The sequence below is a fragment of the Strigops habroptila genome, chromosome 1 (assembly GCF_004027225.2).
Source record: "Strigops habroptila isolate Jane chromosome 1, bStrHab1.2.pri, whole genome shotgun sequence".
NCBI lineage: Eukaryota > Metazoa > Chordata > Aves > Psittaciformes > Psittacidae > Strigops > Strigops habroptila.
Window position 1 is genome coordinate 128,597,843 of NC_044277.2, and position 18,854 is coordinate 128,616,696.

An 18,854-nucleotide genomic window follows, 5' to 3' on the forward strand; every position below is an offset into this window, starting at 1 on the left:
AGGAAAAAAACCCAACTCTCATCTCTAGAGATAAAGATATTATAAGGTTGACATTTTGACTGAAAAACAGTATAATTTTAAAAAGTTGTTCTTGGCAGCTAGAATTATTTTGCAACTGTCATTTTATTATTTATAGCTAGATTTAGGACTGAGAAACTGATCATCGGCCTATTTTTATAGGCAGAACTTTTAAGTGGAAGTACTTGCAATGTAAAGCTTTTGTTTCGTTACTGGAGGTGTGATTTGCTTACACCACAAAAGCAGCACAGAGAAGCTCTGTACAGGAAAAATGCCATAAATTTTGCTTCCTGGAAGAACCTGGAGTAATGAAAAAGTAATAGGTGTCTGAACACACACAAAAGTTATTTGAATATGTATTTCAAATAAATGAACCAAAGCAATTCAGCCCTGGTCTGTGGAGAAAAGAGAATAGCTTCTCACAAATCAAGGGGAAGGAGTTACTGCTTGCACAGGGCCTAATCCCACCTGCAACACCTTAGTGAAGGGAATGGGAGATTTATCACAGCAAAGCCTGCGGTCCTCATTGAACTGGAGAAAACAGAAGTCTGGGATGATTTTTCACTCCTCAGGTCTACTCTTCTCTCATGGCTTTTCTGTGCATTTTGGGATGGTTTGGCCATTCAGCCTTTCCAAGGTCCTGGATACAGACAGAGGCAAACCAAGAAACAAAAGTAAACCACAGGGAAGTTTTATTGGGATCTTCTACAGGTGTCACAGCCTGGTTGTAGCTTTTCCCAGTGCATGTGCTCTCTGGAGGCATTACTGTAACAGATGCAATACTTCACATAATTTGGTATTTGCACCCTAGAAATGTTCTCTAGACTGAGGCCCTCTTGAGAGAAAACTCCCTCTTGCAAGCTGTGCATAAAACCCAGAGATCAGGCACTACAGAGGTCTAATCAGGTAGTAATAAACCATTTCTGATGTTAAAGATTTCAAAACATTTAATGTTAAAGGAAAAGCTTGCCCACACACAGCACCAGAATTGAAGTTTCTCAGGAGCATCCCATAACATGTCTGGTGTCAGGATGTCACGTTGTACCTTGCACACGTTCTGAGTCAGGCTTCTGATGCATTAATGTACTTCTGGAGGCAGCTGAAGTGAGTTGTTTTCTCCGGCTGTGCCTTGTGGCAGATGCTTTTTCACCATAATGCGGATTTTTTCAAAGATCCCCCCGATACTTTAAGCAGTTGTATTTTCAAGGAAATAAGTGCACACAACAGTAAAATAAAAGTATTTCTGGTTCTTTGAGGCATCATCCATTCAAGCCATGAGGCAGCTGAATGGCAGAAGTCCTCATCCTCTGGCTCTAAAAATACTGAATTAATTATTGACATGCAGAGGACATGTTTGTGTTAGTGTCTATAAAAGCATCAATCTCTCCATCCTTTGCAAACAGCTGTTGTTCTGGGCATCAATAAAGCACAATAACTCTAAAGGATGGAAAGAAAGAATTAAGTCAATAATTATATGTTCCAAAGCACAACAATCATCATGTTGTGCACAGACGTGCAGTTAGCTTAATCAAATGAGAGTGAAGGCCCTAAGACTAAAGAGTGTGGAAATCTTCAGTGTGGAGACATGTTTAATATCAGCAACCACCCAACTCAAGATGATGCCAAAATAAATCACCAAGATAAGAGAAGATTTCTCCAGGAGACTGAAAAACACTGGAACATCTGGAAAGAAAAAAAAAAGACTTCGCTGAATGTGTGTTTTGGATACTTCATAGGAAAAATATCTGCAAGAAACTGCCTTGTCTTTAAACGCTGAACATTGAGACCCAGGACATTTCCTGGGGATTAATAACTACCTAGGAGAGTTAATGACCCAGAGAAAAGCTGAGGGTCATTAAACCAGTCAGTCATCAGCTCATCAGGAAATGCCCTCTGCTGAAGTTTGTTACGGTTGCTGCTAGCACCCCTCTTTCTTGGTAAACACAATGAAAGAAAAAGGAGCAGCGTGCTGCTTTCTGCACAGCCAGAAAGCCCTGCAGCCATGCCACTGTGAGGAGAAATGTTGGGGAGCACTACCATCGTGCTGAGTTTTCCAAAGACAACAGTAAAAATTCTCCTCTTGAACTTAGATTGTGTCTTATAAGCACTTAAATAAAACGGCACTTTTTATAAGCACTCATCTAACAAGGTACCAATGAGATATCAAGAGGAGAATGACACTAACAGTGACAGACGCTTGCTTTCCTGCTCCTCACTGCTAGAAGAGCATCACGGGCTACAGGGAAGAGGTGGAGAAAAAGTTCGCCAGATTTTTATGTCCACAGAAGCGAGCACAGTACAAGTCAAATTATAGAGGAGCTTGAAAGAGACCACAAAAAAAAAAAAAAAAAAAAAAAAATACATTTTGAGACCCAAGAACAGTTTCTCCCTCCCTTACTTTTGTTCAGTGAGCCTCTGCCCCACTCTCACTTCAAAGCACTCCCTGCGCTGAGCTGTGCTGCTCATCAGCCCACATGTGGGGGATCAAAGGGACCCCAAAGCCAGGTCACGCCCGGCAGCTCCGTCTTACCTCAGGATTAGGGCACGTGTGGGAAACGGAGACCTGCCAGGGCAGAGCACTGGCTGGGGCACCACCAGTAGTGCACCCAGCCCCCAGCAGAGCCTTATGAAAAACAGCAAAATAGAAGAGCAGCAGCATCATCTAGTGACAGTGATAGCGTACATTCCTTGCAAAATTTTGGGTAACCATTACTTTCTTCCCCGTTCCCTCAACTCTGGAGTGTGGAGAAGCACAAGGGGAAAGGCATGTTATAATTTGAAAGAGTTTGAATACACCAAGTTAGGGAGCCAGGCAAATTTATGCAAAATGAAGTATTTCATCCATAAAATGAGATATGTATGATTACTAAGGCATTTACTAGCTTACAGTTTGCAATATACTCAGTATCTGCACATTTCAAACACATAAAGTATACTTCAGTGCCCTTACACGAGGTATAGCTACAGCTGGAAAGTCTCAGACCTCTTTCCAGACCTCTTTCAGCAAATGCTAATTATCCCTTAGTTCAAGTATTTCTTAAGAGCTTCTTTACATAAAATATTAACTTTATTAAGAAGTGTACTTACAGTTATTAATAGCACTTTAAGCTGAGCAAGGACAGAACAGATTTCTGTCTTAAGGCACACAAATATTGCCAATTACTTGAACTCTGGTTTGGCAACGAATATTCTGAGAAACACGATTATCTGCACAGTTCATTTATCTGAGAGTTTGCCAGTAACAAGGACAAGCACAAAGGTAGGCAACAATTACAGTCACATATTTCCTACCTTAGTAATATGCCATGATACTGTTGCAGGAGCCAGCAGCCAAAAGCAAAATCACGATTTCTCCTGAAAAAATGTTCTTCCAGCAAAACCTGCATCTCTGTTTAAGTTAAGGTAGTCAGCAATAAAAACTTGATGCAGCAAAGTTTCCTGAACCTGTACAGTAAGAGGTGGGGCAGGGGGGAGGGCACATTTAACAAAGTTAGCTTGAACAAACAGCAGTTATCAGTTATCAGGTACAGCTATCAAAAGACCTTAAACCTTAAACACCAATTTTAATTATCAGCCATGCAGAATGAGCCAAGTGGGCATAGACAGTTGAGGCAGAGAAATAGTGCAGGCACTACGTGACTGGATTCCTCCATATTGTCTTTAAGACGAATAGCAGGTCAAGAAGAACCAGGCCACCTTCTTAAGCAGCAGGGGCATCAGATAATTTTCAGGGAATCATCAAGTCATTTAGGTCAGAAAGACCTTTAAGATGATTGAGTCCAACTAGCACTGCCACCACTAAATCATGTTCCTAAATGTCCCATCTACACGTCTTTTAAATACCTCCAGGGATGGTGACTCCACTTCCCTGGAGAGCCTGTTCCAATGCTGTGAAGCAATTTTTCCTAATATCCAACCAAAACTTCCTCTGGTGCAACTTAAGGCCATTTCCTCTTGTTACTTGGGAGACAGGACTAATCCCCACCTCATTCCATCCTCCTTCCAGGCAGCTGTAAAGAGTGATAAGGCCTCCCCTCAGCCTCCTTTTCTCCAGACTAAACAACCCCAGTTCCCTCAGCTGCTCCTCATAAGATTGTGCTCTAGACCCTTCACCAGCTTTGTTCTTTTGCTGCATGGTAAAAGGTCTACTACCTTCTTCCCCAACTACTCTGGGGTGGGCAGTGAAGCTGCGTATGAGCAATTTGAGACACGCAGGGCAGGGGTTGTTCATCTTAGGCAGAAAAAAATTACATGGATGTTGCAGCATCTATTCAGTAGGGACCTTCTGGAACAGAGAGGCAATTCTTTTCGAAATCTCTTCTGATTTATTTGGGTAAATTATTCAGAGCTGATAAAAGAAATCTCTGTGTCTCCTCCTGTACAGAATCTTGCTGTACTTCCAACAATGAAAACTTCTTGTTTCTCTTGTTTGAACATACAGATCCTCTCAAGAGAAGCTTTCCACCAGTTTTCTCTTCCTCCCCATCCCTCACAGGAAAAGGATGCACCAGTTCTCCTTACAGACTTTGGATGTTACTTCTCATGACTTTTCAAGATGTGCTGGGGCTGAAATACTCAGGATGGCAACTTTTACTGCAGGAAAGGGTGAAGACTTGCTTTTAAGTGGTCCTACTTTTGAGCCAAGCTCCTTCAACTTTGGTTGTTTAATTACAGAATTTCTCTACACTTAGAAAAATGAAAGTTTGCCAGGACACAGAAGGATCTTAGGAAGCTCAGTCCAGCCTGCTCTCACAAGTACTAATTAGGCAAATGTATTTTCCCAGTGTTTACTTCCCTTCCAAGCTTTGCTTTTGTTTTCTCTATCTCGGTGCGACAATCTTAGTCAGCAGCCTCCTTTGTCAGAGAGAATAGAGAAGAAATTCAGAAGCCTTCCCATGAGATTAACCTGCTCACGCTGGAGTTTTACCTGACATTTCTGTCATCAGAAATAGACACACAAGTAAAATTATTTGCCATATCAGCCCCATGGCACCTTTTTGAAAGGGCAGGGTTCAATGTAAGGGCTAAAACAAACATGGCAAAGTAAGGCAAGGGAGAGGGAAGACTGCCAGTGAGTCAGATCTCTTCCAGCATTTTATACAAACCTTTCACTTCCTAAGCTTAGCTGGAAATCTGTCAAAACAGGGTGCTACCAACCGCACATTTTTGGCTCAAAATAGTGGCAATCAGAATGAAACATACGTAAATACAGGCAAACAAACAGAAAATACTCAACCTAATAATTCTATTATAGCAAATCGGCAAGACTAGCAGAGAAGAAAAAGAATATATGGAAATTAAAAATATAGAGAAGTGTTCAATTTCAGTGGCATAGTGTTACCAAATATCAGTGATGACATGGAGAATGAACGTCAGTGAAATGAACCTTCATCACTCAGTAGATGGATCTCATGCGTCTCACCGGGCTGAATAGGAAGATGATACTGTGAGTAGACCCAGCTCTCCTACCAGCTGCAGCAGCAGCCACCAGACTTCACCTGAAGTGAGAGAGAGCAGACTCTGCTCCACATTTTCTTGAAGCAACATTTGCTGTGGACAGGCAGTGGGTCTAAGAGAAGTATACAGAAGTACATCTGGGAGAGTTTCTTGAAAAAAAGGTCAACTGCAAATCAACATGAGCGTGTGGAAGTTTTTTAAATACCATGTGCCAAAAACTGGCAGAGGACTTTTCAGATGTTGTAGGATCTCTCTGCAGCTTAATTTTTCCTGTTACAATTACTGCTTCTGCAGGTGCTGGGGGATTGGAAAGACCATGTACTCTGAAACAGCTAAAGCCAGAAAGCAGAAAATTATAAGAGCCTACGTTAAAAGGATGGTCTTTGTGTCAGCACTCTGGAAAGGTTAGACTGCACTTGTCAAGGCCAGGGGAAAAAGCAAGCTACAATATCCTATATGATGATAGCTTTTACACGCATTAAGTTTCAAACTTCAAGCAGTAACCAGCTGTGACAAGAGTGACTTTTCTAAAAATTCCTCTTTAGTCATCATGCGCAAGCAGATACTTACTAAAAATCAAAACCTGGGGACTGAAAGATGGTTTCTTCTCACATGTCCATCCTACACTCATGAAAAACATGCAGAATGAGGGTAACGTTCTAATAGATGTCTGTTCCTTTGCCCACCAGAAGCTTTTACAGACACTTAGAGGCAAGAAACTGATAAAGAAAGGCAACAAGATATTGACCTGCTGAATCTAAATATGATATCGGACCATCTTTAATACAAACAAGGCAATTGTTTGAGGGTTGGGGAAAATAAAAGTGGTTTCTAGAGCTATATTACACAGTCCCTGTGAACTGGCAGGGCAGGCAGCTCAGTCACAGGCTCCATCCAGGACTTTGCCCCTTCCACCTAGAAGGCTGTGTGTCTGATGCCTGGTCTGCCAACACCATCTGCAACCACAGACTGTGCAGACCAAAACTGCTTCCAAATTCAATGTTGTTCAATTTTTTTTCCATGAAGCCACGAAACCAAAATGCAGCTCCTCAGCTCAGGAGCCATTTCCAGAAACGTGTTTTCAATTTAACTTATTATTCAAAGACAAGTGCTAACATATTCATTCTCTGGAACAACTTATTGAGAGGAGAAGGAACAGTTTCATTTAACATGGGGAATTTTCTATCTATACAGGGAAATGCCCTGTATAGATATTAAAATGGCAAAACTTGCTAACAGCAGTCATATTCTTGCAACAATAGTAGCAAAATAGTAATTGGAACAATGAGGTTTGTAAGACAGTGAGCTCATCAGGGTGGAAGTATCCTGAGCTGAGAGGCTTCAGTGGTTGTCAGAGCTGGTAACTTAGATTAGTAAAGCAGATTAACAGCCTATTTAGCAAATGCACCACCACATAAAACCACTGTAATTTTTATAAATTCACACAGCTGACAGAAGACAAGAAACATTTGCTCAGGGAGAACAGGGCTGGGCAATTTTCTTCTTTCTTGACCTGAAACACTGAGATCCTCCACAAAGGGAAGCTCTGGAGATAACACTGGCTTCTGTGTCTTGCAAAGTCATCATCTTTCAGTTAATTTTGCCAGACAGCTATGCATCTTATTTATGAAGATAGCTGTTCTAGAGAGGAAGGATTAAGCTATCATAACCTGAGGTCCAAGAAATTAAATTTGCTACTTCTCTGAACGTCACTTTGGGACTGCCTTAAACTTTTCTGGGGCACAGGGGTGGGATGTTGGATTTCTTCAGCCCTGCTGCTTTTTTGTGTGCATGTACAAGGGAGGGAAGGAGAATGCAGCCTTTACATGTGACACCCTCACAGTGCATCTGCCAGCCTGCCCCTCTGCAAATACCATTAGGAACTTCCCTGTTCAAAAAAACAGACTTAAATCAACATTAGCACCATAATTATTGCGAAGTTGCTGAATGGGTCGCTCTGTTAGCTCAAGTCCATTTTAATCCCAAAACAACATGGTTAGGATGGGAAAGACTTCTTAGAGGTATTTGAAATATGTATACTCCGTTTCAGGTCCAGGGAATCAAGTTACCAGCCTGTAAGTGAGATAAGGCAGCAAGAGAGCGCCGAGACCCCGGGCGGCCATGGGATGTGGGTAATTTGCTGAGCTCAGTCCTCGGGCCGAGCAGAGCCCCCGCTTACAGCAGCTGGAACGTGTGCGCTGCAGCCCCCGACAGCTGGGGGAGAAAGGGCCAGTCACAAATTAAATTAAGAGGTGTAATATGGTGTGAGAAGAAAAACAAATTGAGATTGTGAAAACAGGTGCCAACCGACATTTACTCAGTGCTCAGTCACACTTTCCTTTCTCTTGGTGTGATTAGCAGCTAAGCTGAATTAGGATAGATTTCATGCTTCTGTGACCTTCTAGAACCCCCCTATGGAAAAAGAAAAACACCTGTAGCTGGAAGGTTTTTCCCAAGAGGGTAAAAGGTCCCGACTACTGTGGAGCTGAGCTGGCCAGACTGATACACTGATAAGGCAAAAGACACATCTATGTTGGGTGACTGCAGTCAGATTAATTCTTCTTTTCTTAAATTAGTCCAACAAGTAGCATTAAACACACAGCTTTAAACCAGCACCAGGGTGGCAAACCATCAGGTTTTGTTGTCTGCATCATTCAAGGCTATTTTAATAGCCTTGTGAGAGAAGCCTGTGGGCACTATCCTGAAGCTCTGTGAAGGACTAAAGTGAAACGTACTAGGCCCAGTCATTCCCTGCAGAGCCTTGTGCTGATTCTGTGCCTCTGAAAGCAGGACTGTGATTTTGTATCAGCTCCATTCAGGGCTCCCTGAAAAAGGGGGTTTAGCTGGGAGAGCACAGGAGATCACCCTGATACCACTACACCTAAATCTTCCTCCATTGGAGCTATATCTGTTACCACCACACAGTGGGAAACAAAACTCTTCCACTGTCTGGGCAGCCTGTCGTCTTGCAGCCACTCTTCGCTGGAGGGCTCACTGAAGGTTTCTCAAGGCTTCTCCTGCTTGTGCCAGCTCTGCACAGCCAGGTCCTACTCTGAGCTTCTCTCCTACCAGGGAAGCTACTGCAGATTGCCAATGAATCGACCTCCAAACACACTGGTCATTTCTCTCAATCTGATTCAGACGCCAAGGAGGTCCCCAACTCAAAAGAACCTTCTGGTAGGATAAACATGAAGTAGAAGGTACACCAGGTCTACCTGCTAAATCCAGTACAACCTCCTCGTACACCCCCGGCCCTGGTAATTTCAGAAGTGTCTCCTCTGAAACAAAAGGATTGTCAGGTCTGTTATGTAGGGTCTGTGGCCACAGACCAACTTTCCAAGCAGACATTTCCCTCTTTCCCAAATGCATCAGAATTATCATAACAAAGGATTTCGATGAAGCTTACCACCGGCTCCGTAAGGATATGCCCATTCTGCAGCATGCTTGGCTGCAGCAAATACTCAGCCCTGTCCTGTGGGGCACAGAAACACACTCACTCCTGCCTCCCTCAAACCTAACTGTGAAGCATGAACCAGCAGCGAACGTGCTACAATGCACAGATCCCAAGTGCTTTGGGAGAAAATACTCCAAGCTAAACCTTCTGCTCATTTTTAAGCTTTCATGTGATGACACGAAGTTTTGGGACTGTTAAACACAGCGGCGTTGAATTAAATTTTTTCCTCAAAACTCTCCACAGCTGAACAGATGATGGCAAGCGCGTACCGTAAGACCACTTGATGAAAATGTCAGGGGCCTTAGAAATAGTTCGCATTCTCTGGCCTTCAGTTTCATGATCATTATCATAATAAAATATTTTTGCTTATTCCTTGCACACCTGCTGTGTGTCAGTTTTCTCCCTTACTGCATGCACTGCTCACACTGACATATACAATCACTTTCTTTATACCAAGCAGATCTTGTGCAATCGGCCCATCACATACTGATAAAAAACACAGCACATAAAACGCTTCGTAAAGGGAGAGGAATGCAGACCAGGAACATGGTTCAGGATTAGATTAAATGAGAGGTCTGGAACTTGCTGTCAAGAAGTTTTGGATCAAAATTCATAAATATTTCCAAAGTATTTGTTTTCATCTCATACAACCAACTATTCTTATGAAATGTCAGCAGCAAATCAAGCCAAGAGACAAGCTCCTTGAAGCCATAAAGCATAACCAAAACACTCTGCAGGGAGCAGGAAGGGTGGATGGATGGGGTGAAGATCCAAGTTCCACTCCACCGCCTTACTTCCTTTTAACCTCTACAATTCAAGGGGGGGCTACATTTGGAGTTTCAGCTCCTCTACCCCACTTCTTCCTCAGTGCTCTCAGTAACTTCATTGTCTATCCATGATTACCTTATCACGTGTCATTCAACCCTCTACACGCGCACTATTCCTTCAAAATTAATTTACTTTTAGAAGAATGCCTGTTGTGCAAACTGGTCTGAGGGATAAAAATTGGTTAAATATTGACTATATAATTGAAACAGAGCACATTTTAAACAGTGTTTTATCTGGTTTAAATGTATTTGGAAGTATTTATTTTCCATAAGTTGAGTTAGTTTAACAAAACCCAGTCTCTCATACATACTCCTACCCTGAGTAAACAATAGCTGCTGCAGCCAAACCTACTAAGCACAAACAAGCCTAGAAATGTCTGGTTCACTTCAAAGACACTTAAAAAAAAAAAAAAAAAGCAGGTTTTTTGTTGGTTTTTTTTTTTTTTTTTTTTTTTTTTTTTTTTTTAAACTTGACATGTTACACTAAGCATATGTGGAAAATCGCAGGTAGTTATCCTTGCAAGATTTTCTTCTTGGGCCTTGTGAACTGAAAGGACCCAAAATTTTGGGTCCTTTGGGCTTAATAATAACAAACTGTTATTATTAAGCAATAGAATTTGTCTTATATTTGGAGTTGTTAATAGAAAAGAGAAGATTCATTTAAATAAAGTTATTCCAGGCCCATAAAGACTGGTCCAGAAATAGAAGTCCTAATTGGGGGTTTTTGCTCAGTTAACTTAAGGAACTGCCGTAGTGTAGAAGGCGAAAGCATACATGGTCAGATCAGGCTCAAAGACAGCAACTCATGAATGCAGCATTTGCATTACCATTTTGTAATCAGCTTCTATTAGCCAAGATTTCACTCCTTGTCCTTCCCTGCGTTTATACTGGAAAAAAATTCGTGAACAGGTCAGACATTTCCGCACTCTGAACAACCGTAACTCCCACAAAATGCAATTTTTGCCTGCATCTTCCCTATAGACACAACCCCTCTACCTTGAAGCTAGTCCAGTGCTCTTTGAGCAATGCATGGAGCACTGGCACTACTCATCATGAAGGTATTGTCCATATGTCAAGAGAAAGTCAGGAAAAATATTCCAAGTAGCTGAAAACACCCCATATCACTGGAAGACACATGCAAATGTATGCCAGTCTTCTTTTCTTTCCCCCCGTCACTTCTGATGTGAAGGATTATTAGAAATAAAAGTACTATGATCAGATTAAAAAAAAAACAAAAAAAAAACACAAAAAAACCAAAACCCAAACAAGTCAAAAGAATTCTGAAGAATAGACATTATATTTTTATTTTAAAATGACAAATCAAAACCATAATTCTTTGTTTCCTCATATTCACTTCCAAAATTGTAGAGTTCCTCTGAAGATGGACAGAAGGATGTTTGTACTGAATATGCTTTGCAGCACAAACATCCACATTTATGCATGTATATATAACCTAATGTTATCAAAAGTGGTAATGGGTGCATATTTTAGACTTCCTTGTTTTAGGTTTCCTTGGAAGAAGGAAAATGGGATTTGCTGATTGATTACAAAAAAAAAAAAATAAAAAAAATCAGAGAACAAGCATACATTACCTCTGGCCATCCCTAGTGGTGGCACTCCATCCTTTTTGTCTTCTAACAGAACGATAAATATTTTCTAGCTGAGCTGACCGGCCAATGGATAATTAACTGACTTCTGATGTGGTCAAAAAAAACAGTTTGCAAAGACTATGCAGTTTATTTGGAGAGTAATTCTCTCAATCTGTGATAAAACCCACAAATAGTTTATGGGAAAGGAATATCTTTCAGTTCAGTAAAAAAAAAAAAATAAAAATCACTTGACTTGGCATAGAATAAATCATCACTACACTACTTGTCAGTTAAAATAATTTTTCAAATTAAAAGGTAGCTTCTTATGGATTCTTCTTAATTCTAGTCCACAATAATACGAGTATTATGGTGGTCACAAAAGTGTGCAGATATATAATATGCATTGATAAAAATCAGGTGAAGGATTTGTTTTCAACATGAACAGCTGAAGCTGTGACTGCCATTTAGATACAATCAGCAATCCAATTTTCCTAACTATGGATTTAGTAGATGATCTTGCATACAGAATATAATCACATTTTCATATGCTACTGAGAGTGAAGGGTCTAACTATCATCCTCTCTCTTTGCATAGTGAACAGCACCAGAATGGACAGAAACAGAAGTTTCTCCCATCTCTGTTGGAAAAAATTTGATGGATGTTTCCCTGTCCAGTATCCACCTGCACTCTATTCCACAGAAGCTAGTGATAACCTGCTACGATAACCTGTTGATTACTATGTGATTGATTCTAGTGTTTGAATCACAGCACAGCCTTTGTCACAGTAAAAATCTTGGCATATAAAGTACCATAATACCAAAAGTTTAAATTAAGAAATCAAATGACTGCTGAAGGTATTCTGTTTTTTCCTACTTCAATAGTTTACCACCTTATTTGGAAAGAATACTAAATATTTTCTGCAGCATCAGCCATGATGCATCCTGTCCCCAATACTGTCAAGCCAAAAGAGTCCACCTACACAAACCACCATATACTGAATATCTTTATGCTTCTTAAGGCTCGAGAAGACACACCCTCTAGAGACTGCAACATTCTTGGCAATATCACTACTGTTGGCATACACAAAAAAATAGGATGGATTCTACAGCAAGTGAAATAGCACGGACGTTTATATGTGGAATCACTTGTAAGTGGTCAGGTACTTCAGCAACTTCTTTCCCTGGTGACAGCCTGTATCTTGGTTCTAAAGATCCCTTGTCAGTAACACACTTTTGCAGGCTGCACTTATCTTACTAGCAGAACACTTACGCTGTAACATAAAGATATATAGCATGACTGCTAACCACTAGCCTCAGCACCACTTAAAACCTACACATAAGAAAAACACCTTGGTGTTCTTTTTATATGTGTGACACACAGGAGAACCTTGGGTCCATGTTTCCTTTACATGGTACTGCACGAAGACAGAAAAATTGGTGAATTTCCAACTGCGTGACATTCCCATTTCATTTTGGCATGGATACAATTATCCAAGACAGCGGAATATTGACTGAAGCTCCTATCCTTTTCTCCCCAAAATACCTTTTGTGTTTTCACACTGGGTATAAGCAGGCCTCATTTGTTTGCAAAAATGCTGTTAGGGATTACTGGGAAGCCAGGGATTTAAATCAACATAGATAATACAAAATTGAGCAGGTAAGATGTGAAACCAATTTTTTAAACAGACTACAAGGAATGTTAAGAAAAAGGCAAATGTTGCCTTTGATAATCAAATTCTTACTTAACCTTCACACTGAAAATTAAGAAACCTGTTACTTGGTAACATGAAATGACTTCTGCAAATGCAGTTTTGTACATACCCTAGTGCTGGCTGGCTATTTTAAGAAAAAGAAAAAAAAAAGTAAAAGTTTTCTTCAAGTTCTGGCTATTCTGTGCATTGAATAACCAGGTAACTCACAGAACCACCTTCCACATATTCTAAATAAAGAACAGTGTTCCCAATTCTAAAAATTTTATGAGAATCTCTTGCCTAAAACTCCAGTAAGTTGGTAACCGAAAATTCCATCAGTATCTCTCAATTCAGAATTACCATGTTTCTAGACCTCAAGGTGAGAAAATTGAGCGCAAAGACTGAAACAACTACTTTGAAAACTGTTACAGTAAGAAAGAGCAAGTCTGGTTTTGAAAGCTCATTCCTTACATCCAAATAGTAGCTCTTGATTACCAGTAAATTCAATATCTCATTCTTTATTAAAGTCCAACCTCAGAATTAATTTATGTACTATTCAATGCTAAAATGTCAAATTGAGAGTTCCTGTTGGCCTTTGCTGAACCAGATACCAAGTAATTTAACTGACGCATGCAGATTATCCCAACTCCAACATGCCATAGTAATTCGAAGAGACACAGCATGGGAAACAGTTGTTTGAGATATTTGAATATGAAAGTATTCAAACATACTTCTCTGTGTATGTGGGAGAAACTGCAGTAGCAGTGAAAATAATTTATTTCAAAATACATAAAATATTATATGCTTTCAATATATAATTTCCTTTCTTCTAAGAGATGAATCATGAAATCTTTAGTTAAATAAGTCAATGCAGAGTGATGCTGATTAATGAGCTTTACAAAAACTTCAGCAATCCTCACACATTCACTAGCAAAACCAAAATAAACCAGATGTGATAGATAGACTGGAGATTTTAATAATACACAAAAACATATTACCCTCACTAAACAAATGGCACTTTAAAGACTTTTAGAAGTTCATAATGGTGTGAATTTCTTGGCATGAAATTATCCTAGCTTCAATAAGTAAGACCTTGCAATCAGCTAGTGAAATTCCTGAGATGGGTCTATATCCTGTAGGAAAAGTAAGTTAGTGAAAGTGGTGAACACTTTACCCTAGGGTCAAAGAACTAACATCTCGGTAGCTCAGGACATCTTTTTGATGAATGTGAAACAGCTGGAATAAATATATCAAGGGTAACAATTGTGCTCCCATGGTAGATCCAGCTGCTGCAAAAATAAACCCAGGGGGAAAAAGCCAGAGAGTGGAAAAAAAAAAAAAAAAGCAACAATATAAAAAACCCTCCTACACCAAACAATCCCACTGCTTCTCCATAAATCCTTTTAAAATACAGGACTCTGCAAATGCTGGTTGAAGATGAATGTAGAGATTAATTGGATAAAAGCAAAACCAGTTTATAAAGGGTTAAAAAAAAAAAAATCCCCCCCACCCCCAACCAAACAAGGAAGGATTGCTTTAAAAGCAGTATTTTTATCTTCAGTGACTTTTTTTTCCCCAGACTTGAGGATCATTCGTACCTGTTAGCGAGAAAGTTATTTTAAAAACAAACAGACTAGTCGTAATCCTGTTAATACTTTATTAGTGTAATTTTTTAGCTTTCTATTGGACAGAACATAAATGCAAACTCCAAAAAAAATTCAGAGTCCTCTGCCATTCAGTAGAAGTGACCATGGCAGCCTGGTTCGTGTTCATTCTTTGTTACAGAAACGAGAGGAAGGGGAAGGGAGGGAAAAAGCATCAATAGAACAATTAGGCACACAGCTGACACTTACTGTACAATGATATGCACAAGTAATTCATAACAGCTATATTCATGAGATGTGCTCTTCAGATTTCTCCCTTGTAATATATGAACTTTGCTCAGACGAGCAAGGATCATTGAGAACAAGGGCAAAATTAACAAAGGAGTAACAAATAAGACTTTTAAAACAAGTCCTTAAATAAACTAACGCAACAACAGAATGCAAAATTGTTCAGCTGAGAAGATATTTTTAACCTAGACTTCAAAACATTAAAAATTCATTTATTTTACAGTTATTCAAATACACATGCATTAAATGAAAATATTGCACAAAATTAAAATTTAGATTGTGGAATTCATATATTTTTATTTTGGTACACATTCTGGTAGCACTTAAAATTTACTGTTTAGTTCTAGCAAACACCAGCAGCACAAGCTTGAGGATGAACCAAATGAAAAATTCAATTACTCGTTTCCTCTTAAAAATAATTAAGGCTAAAACAAGTGCATTTGTTGACAATGGCACAATTCTGTGCAGCCAGTCACAGCACTCAAAGGCCAGAAGATACACGCACGCACTTAAGTGCTGTATATCAACATTCAGTTTTGGAAACTTTCTAGGATAACAGGCTGCTTGGGTTGACAGAGTAGGTATTTTAAGCTGTCAACAGGAAAACCATTTAAATAGAGATACACACAAATTCTTTTTAATAAAAAGGATTCATTTCTGATTATTCTTGTCAGCCAACAGGCACCATTGAATTAGGAAGCCACACTCTGTAATTAAATACAGAAGACAAAACTTCAATACATATATACATATGCACACATAGGTATACAAGTGTGTGTATAAGTATATATATGTAATAAATTCATTAAGTAAAACTAATAAACATGGCGTATTATGTTCAGTTCACATTCCTAGAGATATTATTTTATTTTTGTACAGAAATGTACCAGATACTTTAAAAAAAAAAGGAAAAAAAAAAGAAATCCCAAATTTGCACATTATCACGATTCTCTTGAAATTTTTCATGGTACCTACAGATAGATAAAAGGTTCCACAGATTTGACAAAACAGTATTTGAACTTCCCGCTTTCATACTGCTAACAAATTCAGTGATTTAAAAGCCATAAATTAGATTTGATAGGCTCAAGGATATATTTGCTATATCGCCATCAGTCAGATACCAGGAATGCTTGAGCACCCTGACATCAGAGGAAAATACAGGCTTGTAAACAACAGGAGCTGGCTACGCTGATTACTTAACATAGAACTCAATAATCTTGTTAAATTCAACACACTTCTACAGAACCTGCAGAGAGGAAGGGGGAAGGGTTCTTACATATTTAACCAACTTGTCTTCCTAGGGACTATAAAAGAAAGGGATTTCATTTATAGTATTTAGTTCTGCAATAAAGAAAAAAAAAAACAAAACCCAAGTGCACTTGAGCCCATGCATACTGTATGAGAATGTTAACAGTACAAGATGATCATCATTAAGTAGTATGATAAAAGGCTACATTGCATTAGAGTCCATGAGAAAAAATGATCTATATAGAGGTTTCAGTCAATTTAACTAGGTCCTTTGAGAGCTTTCTTGTCTTCTCTTAGAACGCTTTCATAGAAGTTCTATGTTCCTCCATCATGTGAAAGGATCATTTGTTCCCATTATGACACAAATTGCTATAGGGATCCTTGATCAATTGCTGTATCTTACCCTGCGCTTCGTGTTCAGAAAAAGAACGGACTCTGTAGGATTAGTTCCTATTTATATCCAGATAGTGGTGCTCAAACAGTAGGGGACTATGGAAAACACAAACTGAGATATGCTGTGGCCAAACAGGATTATTTGGTTGTTACTTTATTTTTAATTGGACAGAAATTCTTCACTGAAACTAAACAGATGGATGTGGGGCCTTGATGTCAAATTTATATTAAAATTTTACACTATGCAAAAAAATAAAAAAAATATTTAAAAAAATATTGTAGTTTTTTCTCATTTTTATTTTCATATATACACTGAGATGCGTTCAGGAATTTCCAAGTGTTTGCATATGACTAATGAAATCTTTTACCTGTGAGGAACCAACTAATTTAACATTTTTCCATTCGACGCTTACACACTAAAAGGTAAGGAATCTTTCAATTAAGTAGGGCATAGTTTTTCACATTCAAAAGAAGTTTCAGAATTTAGTGGGGAGTTGTGTGTAAACTGTGTCTTAGTGCAATTTCCTCATCTTCTAACACGTCTATCCTCTTTTTAACATGTACCCCATTCCTTCTACAACTATCAACTTGACATATGTTCAAATATGTCAATTGAATACAAATATGATGCCACTTCTCCACTGAAGTTACATGCAAAATCTATGCCAGGTGCTGCAAGAGCAGAATATGGCCCTTAAAGCTACAGAATAATCAAAATAAAGGGTTTGTTTCTACTGCACCTCTGCCTTTACTAAACCTCCCATTAGATCTAATGTTAGTTTATTTTTCAAAACATGAAAAGTGTTGGAAACGGGGCATAAAAGCCACATTACTTCTATTTTTCTTTAACAAATGTACTTTTACAATGGGGCTATAACTATTTCTCCCCTCTCCTATGAATCTGCTATTCCAGAGACTGCTTTTCCTGTTAGCTCAGTCTTTACAGGAATGTTAAGAGAGCCCTACAGAGCCTCAACAGTCATAATGTAGAACAATTCCACCTGATTCTCACACATTGCACTATCTCCCAGTGCCAAAACATCCTTTTCTTCCATTGTGTCACCATAGTTGTGCTTTACTTGAGCAGTCTGGCACTTTTCATTGCTGGCAAAACATGGACTCAGGAACGGAAGGAATCAGCATTCTTATATATTGGGCCAGTATTCCTCTCAATGTTGCATGAAGACGCACCAAATCATTTAAGACACACAAACCCTTCTGGTAGTGGTTGAATTACAAGTGAAGATGAGAAGATCCACAGGTCTTACAGATGCATTAATAATCTAATATGTGACACTAAAAGACTGGTGCAGAAATAACAGCATGTGAGTTTGAAGCCCCAGAGAATCTGCCCAAGTAATTAGTCCTGGACAAACATACACCAGCTTTGTAGGTTTGAAGTGTCACCTTTTCTGTAAGGAAGGCGCTTGAGTAGAATGTAGTCTCTGCTTATACCTCTGCATCTGCTTTGACCGTGAATGCAGTTTGCTGAAGAGCTCAGGGAACTTATTTTGTGGAAATAAGGTTTCTAGGAATCTCTCCAGAAACACATACACCATTCTCTTGTTCAGCTGAGTGTGCTGGAACATTTCAAAGACCCGAAGAATGCCTTTCCGTGTAGTCTCAGCGCCGATGATGTGCTTCAGTTCGTCTACAAAAACATAAGTTACCAAGATGTTTAAGCTAAATTCTGCTTCTGTGTTGACAAACTGAATACTAATTCTTTCAACTTATATAGCTTGGAATCTGAAGTAACAGTGCCTCTATTATACACAACATAACTAAACTGAAAATTCTCTCACAGCAGAAAGGATTTCTGAAAATTACTTCACTTTTACGCTGTATATGTGTAACCACATTATTTTACATGAAATCATGGTGCATTGGAATACAGGTATTTCATCTGCTAAACTTAATGAAACTACATAATGGGTTGTTCTAAAAGAATTACAGTTGCAAAGTCACAGTACATGTGAAAATGTTCAGTGCTTAAGTAATTAAAATCCTTTTTATTTAAATACACCTTTTTATTTAAATACATATGTCAACATTTCTTGTCAACATTTCAACTATCAGCAAGAATACTGGCTAATTCCAGTAACAATATATGGTAAGGACTATAAGGCTTCAATTCCAGACTGACTTACCTGGCATTACCTCCAGTAATTTGGTCTTCCCTGCCACTCTTGTTCTCATTCTAATAGCTTTGTCCCTCCGTGGAACTGTCTCTGCTAAAATGCCATTGGGCCAGAAAGCATCTCTGTAACAAAAGCAAATCTGTCAAAA

General features: G+C 39.1%; 1 protein-coding gene across 9 annotated transcripts in view; it reads right to left on the reverse strand.

The window, feature by feature from the left end:
* Window positions 1-14,675: 14,675 nt before the first annotated feature.
* SNX13 (sorting nexin 13) overlaps window positions 14,676-18,854 on the reverse strand; it is a 66,276-nt gene continuing 62,097 nt past the window's right edge. For 4 of the 9 annotated variants that reach the window (XM_030479317.1, XM_030479300.1, XM_030479343.1 and 1 more), the window contains 2 exons: window positions 18,716-18,828; window positions 14,984-18,219 (listed from right to left, as the gene is read on the reverse strand). In XM_030479317.1, the coding sequence (XP_030335177.1) occupies window positions 17,972-18,219; window positions 18,716-18,828 (361 nt within the window). In that variant the 3' untranslated portion in view covers window positions 14,984-17,971. Of the gene's footprint in view, window positions 18,220-18,715; window positions 18,846-18,854 lie in introns of all 9 variants that reach the window. The other 5 variants (XR_003990543.1, XR_003990546.1, XM_030479290.1 and 2 more) reach the window with 3 other exon arrangements.